This window comes from Anarrhichthys ocellatus, unplaced genomic scaffold (genome assembly GCF_004355925.1).
Source record: "Anarrhichthys ocellatus isolate YVR2014 unplaced genomic scaffold, GSC_Weel_1.0 scaffold9, whole genome shotgun sequence".
NCBI classification, from domain to species: Eukaryota; Metazoa; Chordata; class Actinopteri; order Perciformes; family Anarhichadidae; genus Anarrhichthys; species Anarrhichthys ocellatus.
This window is the reverse complement of record NW_022280039.1, coordinates 3,925,386-3,937,871: the sequence shown is the minus strand read 5'-3', so window position 1 is coordinate 3,937,871 and position 12,486 is coordinate 3,925,386. Positions and strand designations below refer to the sequence as shown.

Below are 12,486 nucleotides of genomic sequence, written 5' to 3'. Positions count from 1 at the left end.
GTTTTATTTGTTTTGTTTATATAAATGTCAAATTCTTAAGTGAGCTCTTAAAAAGAAACATGTAGACGTACAGAGCAAAAGAAGTGAAGCATTCAGTTTAGACATACACCGTTATATCAAGCTGAATCCTGCCGAGCAATCTAGAAAAGCTGAATGAACAATATTTCTGCGTTGACCTCTGGACCGCACAGTCCCCAGTGTTGCTCGCTACAACGTCTTGTTCAGTGGGAGGCCGGTTGTGTTCAGTCTTCCTCTTGGAACCTCCAGATGGTGATCTCTCCATCGTCGCTGCAAGAAGCCAGGAGTCCCGCCTCCTTCGGGTTCCAGGCAACACAGTTGACATCCTGGCTGTGAGCTTTGGTCGCCTGAGCAGCCAGCGAGAACACGGGCTGGTTCGGATCGGCCGTCTCATCCTCCTTGAACACTCGCACCGCATCGTCACCACAGGCAGTAGCCAGAGCGCCAGTCAGCCGACACCTGAACAAGGATAAACATTACCGTTTGATCAATTAACTGGTATCATGCCACATAAAATATGGATAAATAGATGTATAGTATTCCATGAAGGGGCAGAGAATATGTGGTGAGTTAATCTTAATGGACAAGCCGACTGATCCACAGATCTCAACAACCAGAGGGTACAAACGGAGCTCAGAGTGCATTATGCCCAAACAATATATAAAAATGAAATGTCTCACCAGGCGACATCATACACTGTTCGTCCATGATACCCAGACAGAGTGCAAACACACTTCCACGACAAGTCTCCTGTTCAACGAGCAGAGCAGGAAACAAAAACAGTTTGAGAATGAGACAGTCCACCAGCATCTGTCCACCTATACACTTTGACAAAAAGTAGTGACGTTAGGGTTGTATAAACTTTGTAAATTTATTTTCTGACGAGCTAAACCACAGATCAATTAGTCATCAAAAATAACATACAGTTGACAAAAATATCTACTGCAGCAGCTCTTTCACTGCTGATTAAAATATTTGCTCTGTTGCAATAATGCAGACATCCCTTTATGTGGAAGCTAACCACAAACATGCACACATTGAGACCTGCCTGATATTTTTAGAGGTTTGTCATAATATAGAAAAAGGTGCGATGTTATTACTCATAACTCAAGTATGTGACGGATATAAATGACGTCTCCAATTGTATGCAGCTTCTCTTCTTACGATGATCTTTGCCTGCTGAGGTGCTTTGTGTTGGAAAAAAAGTTATCAAATTTACATAAAATGTAGTTTAGTCATTGATTGGATGAAGCATTTTATAAATAGTATTTATAATGAGACTAATGCTTAGTACCACTTTCAAGAGGAGACTCTTTCCAAATCTTCACGGTGCGGTCGTCGCTGCAGGAGGCCAGCCTCTGTCCAGTGGCGTCAAAAGCCAAACTCCAGACTGTGGATGTGTGTCCCTGCAAGGTGGCCCGGCACTCCCAGTCATCGTCCTCTTCCTTGTAAATGCAAACGGTGTTGTCGTAGCTGGCTGAAGCGAGGAGCTGTATGAACATACGGCAAATACACAGTGAGATAACGGAGCCACATATTGAGAAATCATTCAGGTGCATAGAGCAGAGGGTAACCTACCTCCTGTGTCGGGTGCCACACAATATTCTTGACATCTTGTGTGTGAGAGTTCACAACGGTAACACACTCGTACTCATCTTCTTCATCCACTGTGAAACGCAAAGGGAAAGTCATTTACATCGACATGAGAAGAGGCACAGATCAGTAGGTTTGCTTTTCATGCCTTGCATCCGAGTGTAGTTTAACACAAACCTTCCCAGACCCAGACGCTCTTGTCTCGGCTACATGTTGCCAGCAGATTCCCCGAAGGCGCCCACGCCACAGACTTGACCTCATTTTCATGTCCCTCTAACACGGTCAAACTCTAGAAGACAGGGTGAAACTCTGGGTAAAATCTACGAGGGTGCAGCATATTCAAAAGTGAAGATTAAATAGATCATCTAACCTCAAACTCGTCGTTCTTCTTTTTCCAGATACAGGTGGTTGCATCGAAGCTGGCAGAGGCCAGATAGTTCCCACAGGGAGACCAAGCCACTCTCCTCACGGTGCGCTGGTGTCCGTCCTGGAGCACACTCTTACATATCCAAGAGTCACCTGCAAAGAGAGAAGTCGTTTATATGGAGGCAGATAAAAATCAGTGAGCAAGACTGCTTTATGGGCAATATGGAGTTACAGGATCTAACAAATAGTTTCTCTGTTAAATTTTCCAGAAAATCATCATAACTCGATACATAATTACATATACCGCGATAGAGGATTCAGTCCATATCACCAAAACCTAACCAGTATCAATGACAGGTCATTTAGATTATTTGATTTGATTTATATCCCCTGAATAACAAGTCAATGTCTCCAAAGAACTATATACAAAACTCACATAGCAGTATTTAAAGTTTGATTTACTCATAATAGAAGAAGATTATTAAGTAAAGGAAATGACAGAAACATAAAACATCACCTTTATTTTACTTGTTCTGATCAGCCCCAAGAGGGGGAATGCAGGGAGTGAAGGAAAACTAGTAAGAAGTCGTGTAACTCTATATAACTTCAAGAATATAACTTAAACATAAGAGCAATGACATTAACTTTACTTCCTTTAACGTTCATGTGCAATACATTTTTCTTTTACTATAATATTATTTGACTATTACTTTTAATCAATAAATTGCAATACTATTAGATTTGTATCAACTCAACTCACCTTCTCGTCCCCATATCCGGATGGCCTTGTCGCCCCCACATGAGGCCAGCAGCGTCCCGGTTGGGCTCCAGCTGACGAACCAGCACCGGGAGTCCGGGTGTGCGTTCAGCCTCTGAACCAGGGTCAGATTTTGCTTCATGTCGGAGCTGCTAATATATCGTTATTCCAGTTTCTGAGCCCGTCTGTCACCGTCTTCTTATTTCCGTCACCGCTGACAGTTAACGGACGTCAGAGATATCGGTTAATTTAACGGACACCACGACGCAGTGTCACAACGACCCGCTCAGATATGCAGCGCTCCTGTGCTGATCAACAGCGATGTGTCAACTTGAAGACAAATTGAAAAGGAATGTAGTTGCAGCAAGGAACAAAGTACAAAAGTTCACAAAAACAACCATATCGGAAGCGCCGCCATCTTTGCTTGTTGCTTCTTCTTCTTCTTTTGTGGTTTTAAAAGCGGTCGACTACCAGCGTATTTAGGTGCATTACCGCCACCTTCTGCGGAGACGATCAGAGATTAGATCCTATATCCACTATCGTAAACCTGTTTCTGTGAGAAAACACAAAAACATTGCGTTGTTTGCTCCACTTGACAGGTTTATTTTTGCGTGTTATGTTAATATATCATAAATATATCATACATTACACAGATAATCATTGCTTTCAACATTACACATGGAAAAATCTATAATTTGTGTTGATTGTCGTCTCAAAATATTGTACCAAAGGTGTTTATTTTATTTAATGATTATTGTATTATCTTCTGGACCTGCATAATTACATCAGTCTGTAATATATATATATATATATATATATATATATATATATATATATATATAGCATGTTCTAAGCCTTTATCTATAAATAAAGTGCATTACATCTTTTTACCCTCTGTGCATTCTAGGTCTGAATATACCTTCCCTGGTACACTAAATACATAACTTTGTTGGCATTACCCACTCGTACTGTACTGTATGGGGCTGTACGTGAAAAAAACATCTGTGAATGTGTTCATTATTGTCTTTATACAATGTGTGTAGTTTATGGGGAGCAGCTTTGCGTGTCTTTTGGATTTTATTTGCATGTGATGAGAAGTGTCTGACTCTGGCATCCTGATGAAGTACACAGTACAGCTTTTCCAAACAATGGGCATATTCAGTGACGAGAAAGTGACCTTCCTTTATGACTGAAATGTCTTCTAGTAGTAGTTGTTGTAGACGTCATACAAAAGTCATACTATAGTATGTCATAAAAAAATGTCACAGTTTAGTATGAGGTATGCCATGAAATTATATTTTAAAAAGTAATATTATAGTACATTAAAATGTCAAAATATAGTATGCGGTGAAAAAAATCATCGTACAATATGCCATATCATTTTATTAAAATATAGTATAGAATGCCATAAATATGTCATAGTGTAGTATGGCATAAAGTGTACAAAATGTCATAGTTTACTATGTCATGATAATTAATAATACAGTTTTTCATTGAGCTACAAGACCTTTATATGAAATAATGTGATATTTTGTGGCATACTATACTATGATATTTTAACTATATTTTTATGGCATATTATACTATAGTATTTTACCACATTTATAATGACATTGTAAATTATTATTTCCCATGGCATACTATACTATGACATTTTTGTATGTTTATATTTTTAACAGCAAAGTTGATTTTAGACCTTATGGTTCAGCAGTTAAAAGCTCAAATAAAAAACTGCTTTGTAAATGACCACACGGTGGAGCTATCCCATCAAAAAGCACTCATTCCTGCCACCTTTAAGTATGTGACTTATAAAATAGAATGCTTTCACATAATTGCAATACAAATCTAAGGTTTATAATGTAGAATAGCGTACTTAAAGCTGTTGTTTAGCTGTATAATCAGTAGGTGGGAGCACTGGTTGCCTCTCGCGCTTAGACTGCAGCCTATTGAAGCAACGAAGAAGAATGGTTTGAACAAGGAAGTTAATACTTTACAGGAAGCCATCGTAAGCTGCCTTTTGTTTTGTTTTGTCTTTGTTTTCTGTATCGAATAGGTGGCCATTTTTTCATCGGAATAGTTTGCTAGATTAGTTGATAGGTTGTCGTTCATCTGGTTTGTTACCATTAAGTTTATTTTTTACGACATTTGTCGTTAGACGTGAGTGAGCTTCGCACGCTAACGGCAGAGCTAACAGGCCTAAAGGCCATCAGTCCATTGTCTGCCGGTGAGTTAAATACTTTATCCTGTTTGTATCAAGCAGCTAGTTTTAAGTTCACGCGTCGTTTGGAAACATTAGATACGGAAGTGAACAAACCGCCCGGACCGCTGTCATCCGTTCATCGCCGAGGTAACATTAGCTGTACCGGCTAACTTGTTTTATTTTGAACCAGTCAGTTGGCCGACCTTACCAACGGATCGTTTCGTGCGTTTCAGTAAATAACAGGAAACCGATAATACAGCGATCTAAAGGGAGATTGAAGTACCATGTATGCCCCGCCGGGTTCTGCTGTCCCCGGAGGCCGGAGGAGGAGAGGGGGCACCTCGCTGCCCAAGCAGCCGGAGCGGAGCCTGGTGTCGGCTCTGCCGGGAGCTCTGTCCATCACAGCGCTGTGCACGGCGCTCGCAGAACCGGCCTGGCTCCGGGTTCATGGAGGCACCTGTCCGAGACAAGAGCTGGGGGTGGCAGATGTCCTGGGGTACATTGACCCCAAGCTTCTGGACGGTGAGGACCAGCACTAGTGCAATAAAACCTGCAGATGATGTATATGAGTCTGGTATCTCATTTGTAATGTCTCTGTGTCCTCCAGATTACTGTGTGAATCCACAGACCATCTTGCTGATGAGGGTGATCGCTGCCTTCTGTTTCCTGGGCATCCTGTGCAGTCTGATTGCTTTCCTCTTGGATGTGTTTGGACCCAAACACCCTGCCCTAAAGATCACACGGAGATATGCATTTGCACATATTCTCACAGGTCATCTTTCACACTGGGGCTCTTTTCAGATCCCTTCTTTTTATTTAGAAAAGTCAGATTGTCACATTTGCCTACCTAACTGTTTTGTTTGTCTCTCATCAGTGTTGCAGTGTGCCACCGTCATAGGCTTCTGCTACTGGGCCTCAGAGCTCATCCTGTCTCTACAGCAGCAACACAAAAAGTACCACGGCTCTCTCATATACGTCACTTTTGCCATCAGTTTCTACCTGGTGGCAGGCGCAGGCGGAGCATCTATCCTCGCCACAGCCGCGAACCTGCTGCGCCATTACCCCACCGAGGAGGAGGAGCAGGCCTTAGTGCTGCTCTCGGAGATGGAGGACAGCAGTGAAACTTTTCCCGCTGACTATGACATTGCCAATCAGTTTCAGCCACCGCCTGCCTACACGCCCTAATGCCGGCCAGACTGGCCTTGTTAACCCTCGCTTCTTTCTCAGCACGGCTATTGGCTCGATGAGCAAACCCCACTCTTATCAAATGGATATCTTCGCAAATACTCTCCATAATGAACACAGCGTGCACAGTTGGTGCACAAACTCCTTGACTGGACAGTGCTTGGGTGCATGAAAGCTTTCTTTTGTGGTGGCAGACATTTAGGAGACGATTCTTACTTTCACCACTGAAGTTGTTAGTGATCTGCATGTAAATGGTTTTTAGGAATTGGTTCTTACATGTAAAGAAAGCTAATCGGCAAGGAGTGATCAACATGGATCATCGTAAGTAATTGATGATCAGTGCCAATTACAGGATCACGGCAGACCGGCAGCAGTTGTATTGCTGTCGGTTGGATTTTCAATGGAGCTTTCTTAAGCATTGTTTTTATTTTTGATATGCTTGCTGTGTATGATTTTATTTTCCTGATGCATAAAAAAAAATGCAGAAATACACTTAAGATTTTTTTTTGACATTTCTTTCATATATATTATCAAATATACCTGATTATTTATTATTTACTTGTCTGTGCAGACTTACTTTCTTTTCTTTTGCTTGGTAGACACCCGTCACTGGTTTAGTCTTAGTTAATCACATCTTTACTTGAAATAAGAAAATTGTCCCAATGTGACCCGTCTTTGTGGTGTTTTAAAAAGGATCACGGCATGTAGTGTGTGTGTGTGTTGGAGCGCTCACAACCACGGAGAAATTGAGAAACGTGTCTGAATGTTTCACAATAAGAGACATTTAGTAACAGGAACCTCACTGCATAAGTTGGTCGTGTCATGTTTCTTGTATTTGATTTTTAAAAATAAACCTTATTTGTACTTTGATTACCATATGTGACCGTTTCAGTACGTGTTTGTTTTATGCATGAGTTCTTTCGTGTGCAAATTTTAAATCTTCAGGCAGAATCGTATGAGAACATCTTGCAGCCAGGTGAGGCTTAAAATTGTGATTGATGTGGTGACTCGTTGGTTGTATATTGTTCTGTTTACTCCATTCCTGCATTTTGTTTATCAAATTGTCATATGCTTTCATCACCAGTATGTACATATTGATTGTTTCTACATAAAAAGTGGTCATAAAGATTAATGCCATATTGTTGCCTCATGTTTGTCATTTGTACACTCTTGGGTTCTTCACTAATTCGAACTCCATCACCAAATGCAGCCCACAGGTGAGAGCTGTAGATTTGATCAAACAGTATATTGACTTTGACATTTCCGTCTGATCAAGGTATTTCAGGGTTTACTGTCTAGACATCGCAGACGGACCATGGCATTACAGTGAGTAAGAGCCTTACAACCTAATGGACTTTAAAGGGCATACAGTATACCTTTACTATGTCAAGGCATCACATCCACTCCTACCTTATTCAAATACACCAACCAGCATTTTCAAGAAACTGCACATGGATGCAGACTGTTGTGTAACGGATACCAGTCAACTGCTCCAAAATGTAAAACTATCAATAACATAGTTTGCATTTATTTCTGCAGGTTTCTCCATCTAAATACCATGCTAAGAGTTGCCTTCTAAATGGGTCAAGATATTTCAGGGGTTAAAGCACTTCATGTTGAGATACTCTGAGCTCAAGAGTCACTCAGTGGCCAAATGACTTAAGTTAATCAGGTGAATAAACAGGAAAGGTGTTGAGCAGGGGAATAGTCCATTCGAGGCAAAGAAGCAAATGCTATTCTCAGGTAATTGAGCTTACGTGGTAACGTCACCTGTCCCTCTCTGGTGGTATATATACAGGCACAGCAAGGTACATTTTACTACCATTCAAAGTCTTCAGGCTCTGTGGCAAACTTTTACATTTTCCTCCTGACGCAGTAAGATTGAAGCTAAATCATGCTGGCATCCAGGACTTTGCTGTCAAAACAAACACTGGCTGTTTTCTCTCGCCAGCCCGCCTGCTTTGTTCACCAGGGTGACTATGGCAACTGGGGAAATACCAATATTGCAGTGGTAAGTGAACCGCACCAATATGTGGCCAATGAAAAGAGTTAAATGACTAGTGTGGGCATTATTGTGATTTGTGAATCACAATGTAATCCAGGTTTTCTCTGGATGTGGCTGGTGGGATGGGACTGATGTCCATGAGGGAGTATAGTGAGTATCAGGATTTCACACATTGCTTGAACATATCACCATGCAGATGATGGTAATTTACACCTCTGTCCTCAGCACCATGTACCACCTGAGCCGTAACGGTGCTCGCTTCCAGATGTTTGCTCCAAATCAACAGCAAATGCATGTGATGGACCACATGAGGAAGCAGCCTGGCTCTGGGGAGAACCGGTAGGCTTGTTTGGAAATACTGATACACTTTCAGATGGACGAGATTCATATACGGGTCCAGTGGCTTATTTAACATATGTTTATCCCCCTGACTTGATTAATTCCATAAGGTAGTATTTATGATTATTTCTGGCCGTCACATAGGAACATGATGATGGAATCAGCTCGCTTCAGTCATGGTCAAGAAAAGATGCAAATGCAAGACCTGTCCAAGCTGGACGTCAACAGCTTTGATGCAGTCATCTTTCCTGGAGGCCACGGCGTCACCAAGAATCTGTGAGAGTTAATGAAAGATGAGACTGTGTAGTGTGAAATACAAGCTGACATGATAAAGATGGAGAACTAATATCAATATGTGATGCTCAACTCTTTAGATCCTCTTTTGCGAAGGACGGCAAAGACTGCAAGCTGCACAATGATGTGGAAAGAGTGCTTAAAGACTTCCACCGCTCACGCAAGCCTATTGGGTATGTATCATTTGGTCGCTATTTAATCTATCAGTACTGAAAGAGCAATACTGTGTAACTCTTCTTATGTACAATCAATATGTTTAAGTATTAGCGCAGCAGCATGCAACATTGTGGCTTTTTTTAAACTTAGAATTCACATTTTAAATCCAAACATAAGGCAAAATGGCAGTCTGTCACTGGTTCGCACAACACTTTAAATCAGATTACATAAGATTACATTAAACTAGATAAAGGCACGAGATTTAAAGGATCCCTGTAATGGAATTGGGACATCGAGGCAACTGTGGAAAGGAAAAAAGGTCAGACAATGAATACTGGGCTGTTTCTAGATGTAGATAAATAAATAGAAATACATATTCATACAATTCATTATTGAATGTTGCTTAAAATGTTGCAGTTAAGTTTGGATACAATATATTTTATTACCGACATAAGTTGTTATTATTAATAATAGTTACATTACAATACATGCTAGTAACATCAAACAATGTAATTACTTTCACATAGTCAGTACAGTGTTTCCTAGAAAATAAACGTTTACTTTTAGCACACAGACTACCTCTAAAAACCATTATGCCAATATGCATGACATATTCTGTGATGATACAGTAGTTTAAACATTCACAAAATATACACGCACAAAAATAAATCGCAAAAAAAGGCAAATCTGATGATGTAATACAAATCTGCATTGCATCAAATAAGCGAAGGAAAGCTAAGAAAGAGACAAAGTGCAAGTTGATGCACCACTTAAGAGGCTATCTGCTGAAAATCTGCACATTGGCTCTCCTCTCGCTGATCCCAGCAGACACAGATAATCAGGCTCACCAGAAGATCAGCTGAGGCTCAGCTGATCTTCTGTGAGGTAACATTAGAGGAAATCTTACAGTGGGCAACATGAAGGCAGTCACATGCGGCAAATCCCGAGGAGTTAAAGCGAGTAGGACAAAATGACACTGATGCAACATACAGTATGTGATGTGATAGAGCGTGATTGATCCTTTGGCTACTATGTCGGCACACGTGGAGCGATGAGGGGCAGCTGGGGAGACAGGTGACAGATGAGGGGACACCTGGTGGCCACGTGCAGAATGGCAGCTCTGAGATGACAGCAGATGCAGGAAAGGGAGACTGTATGCCAAATCGCATATTTTTTCTTTTTACTTTCAGTACATACTGCAACGTCATGACATTGAAGTGTTGCCAACAACGAGAATTGTTTTTCTACCCTACAAGTGACAAGAAAAATATGAGCAAAGCAGACATTGATGTGTAATGTAGGAGTCAGTATAACGTATTACTGTGATCCACACGTTGCTGCTGCAGACAGGAGACGGATACATGCACCCTCTGTTTTATCAGAGCAGTAACTGTTGTCTTGAAATGTGTTCATCTTTCAAAAAAAAAAAAAAAAAAAACATAAGACAAAAGACAAGCAGTGTATACATTTGGAATAAGACTATCTTTCTCAAAGCAGTAATTTAGCCCCCGGTGGCAAATCCTACCGCTTCTCTGCAGCTCCTGCACGGTATTAAGCCTCCTGCTGCAGCTCCTCCCTTCATGCGTTTCCTCTGATTTCATCAGTGTTTCACTCCGCCTTGATTTAGGAGTATGAAAGACAAAATGTAAATCTAGAGGCTTTTTTTCTCAGGAAAACATTTTTAAATGTCACAGTAGGAAAAGCACAGGTGTAAATAATGAAATGATTGATGTATGAATTCCACTCAGCTGCTATGATTTCGGGGTCCTCGTATCTTGCTGGCTTGCTCGCTGTCACTCTCACTGTAACGCTTGAGTAGAACAGAGCGTTCATTAGTGTCATTAGAAACACCTGTGCTGTTCCTACTGTGACAAGTCAAAATGTCTTCTGTGAAAGAGGCCCAATGGAGGCACCCTTAACTCAAACGTCTTTTAAAGATTCATCTGAAATCAGCAAGTTTGCGCTTGAACCTTTTGTTAGTAGATGGAGTCTAGTGGGGGGAGATGCTCAGTGTCTGTGAAGTGCTTCAAGCTGACAATCAATTGCTCTTCATTATCACACAGACTGTACTGAATTTAAACCTCAGCAGACCTTAGCATGTGCTGTCAGCTGAAGTCATTAGTGTTAAACAACTGCTTTGATTGAAAAAAGCAGTAAACAGTTGAACCTAGCTCACTGCATGTCTGTGTGTTTTGTTTATAGATCTGCATGATGCATTAACTTAATGTGGCCTACTTTCTGTAAAATATTGGGAAGAAACAAACCCATCGTTTATGTTATTACACCTGCACTTTTCCTACAATGGAGTCAAAATTCCTGCTGCACAGCAAAATCTACACCATACGGAGACCACAAGTTGTGACTGGACTGTAGTGTTGATAATATCGTCAATAAATACCAAGAAGCCTATAGGCATAAAACAGCACCTGTATTTATCTAAAGACACTCAGGTGTTTTCACTTTAGCGGATTAGACCTCTGCTTAGGTTCAAGTTGGGAGGAATAATGTGAGGTCACCAAACTTCATCTCTTTATGAGGACAGATATCAGTCATGTGTGGGCTGTGCACAACCCACTCCAGTCAGGTGCAATAAGTGAAATCCCCTGTGTGAGTGGACCATACTGTGTGTGGGGGATTTAAATAATATTGTTTGATCAAATGTATCCCAAGATTGCTGGTTAATATGGACACATGGGGATAAACAGCTGACTGTAATCTTGCCTCATACTCATCTTTTGGTCAGTAATAGTAGTTTTATAAGTACACACTGAGCTTCACACTGCTGTGCCGGTGATTTATACTGGGACAGCCTTTCTTTTTCAGGCTTTGAATCTCTCCTGTCTGATACTGGTAAGGAAATTATGCTCACACCCTGATCAGTCTGGTCTCCTAACCTTAATTTAGTAAAAACCTCAACTAACGGTCTGCTCCTGTTTCAGGCTGGCCAGCATGGCTCCGGTGCTGGCCTGCCGCGTGCTGCCCAGCATCGAGGTGACCATGGGCTACGAGCGGGACGAAAGCACTCGCTGGGGGAACTGGCCTCACACAAACATGGTGCAGGCTGTGAAGAGCATGGGCGCTCGCCACAATGTCCGTGAGCCATACATATCCTTTCAGAGGTCTCTTTTTGCTATCGGTTGACTAAATCCCCTCAGATTGATGACCATTTTGTCATTGTTTATGATCTGAAGTATAGCTCCTGCTTTTGACCTTAACCCTTTCTTTCACGAAGCCTATGTGGATGAGAAGAACAAAGTGGTCAGCACTCCTTCCTTCATGTGGGAAACAGATTATCACTATCACTACATCTTTGATGGCATCGGAAATATGGTCAAACATGTCATGCGAATGTCAACCAAGTGATGCGACACTTTCAGCCAGGAAGAGAAATAAAGGAAGTCGGTGTTGTTGGTGCAGACCTCTGTATTGTGATGAATTCTTACCTAAATCAATAAAAAGGCTTTAGTTAAAGAGCAAATGGCTTGTTGTGTGTAATTCACTGTATTGGTTAATATGTATGTGAACAGAGAGCAGATCTACACATCTGAGGGGCTTATGGGTCATTTACCTTAA

The 12,486-nt window shown here is 41.3% G+C and overlaps 3 protein-coding genes across 4 annotated transcripts; 2 read left to right on the top strand and 1 right to left on the bottom strand.

Annotated features, from left to right (window-relative positions):
• Position 1: 1 nt before the first annotated feature.
• Positions 2 to 3,284, bottom strand: ciao1 (cytosolic iron-sulfur assembly component 1). Its single transcript, XM_031849474.1, has 7 exons — positions 2,738 to 3,284; positions 1,982 to 2,130; positions 1,789 to 1,900; positions 1,597 to 1,685; positions 1,313 to 1,508; positions 699 to 768; positions 2 to 477 (listed from the first exon to the last, which is right to left on the bottom strand). The coding sequence occupies exons 1-7, from the start codon at positions 2,874 to 2,876 to the stop codon at positions 243 to 245; spliced, it is 990 nt and encodes a 329-aa protein (XP_031705334.1). The 5' UTR covers positions 2,877 to 3,284; the 3' UTR covers positions 2 to 242.
• A 1,351-nt stretch (positions 3,285 to 4,635) lies between these two features.
• On the top strand, positions 4,636 to 7,258 carry tmem127 (transmembrane protein 127). Of its 2 annotated transcripts, XM_031849726.1 has the most exons (4): positions 4,636 to 5,081; positions 5,168 to 5,456; positions 5,542 to 5,706; positions 5,809 to 7,258. In XM_031849726.1, exons 2-4 carry the CDS (start codon positions 5,219 to 5,221, stop codon positions 6,117 to 6,119), a joined length of 714 nt encoding a protein of 237 aa, XP_031705586.1. In that variant the 5' UTR covers positions 4,636 to 5,081; positions 5,168 to 5,218; the 3' UTR covers positions 6,120 to 7,258. The 2 variants fall into 2 exon arrangements, with proteins under 2 accessions (XP_031705586.1, XP_031705585.1); XM_031849725.1 differs by having other exon boundaries at positions 4,636 to 5,456.
• Positions 7,259 to 7,950: 692 nt separating this feature from the next.
• gatd3l (glutamine amidotransferase class 1 domain containing 3, like) lies at positions 7,951 to 12,391 on the top strand. The gene is made up of 7 exons (XM_031849723.1): positions 7,951 to 8,130; positions 8,222 to 8,274; positions 8,350 to 8,463; positions 8,608 to 8,739; positions 8,838 to 8,930; positions 11,853 to 12,018; positions 12,142 to 12,391. Exons 1-7 carry the CDS (start codon positions 8,014 to 8,016, stop codon positions 12,274 to 12,276), a joined length of 810 nt encoding a protein of 269 aa, XP_031705583.1. The 5' UTR covers positions 7,951 to 8,013; the 3' UTR covers positions 12,277 to 12,391.
• The last annotated feature ends 95 nt before the right edge of the window (positions 12,392 to 12,486 follow it).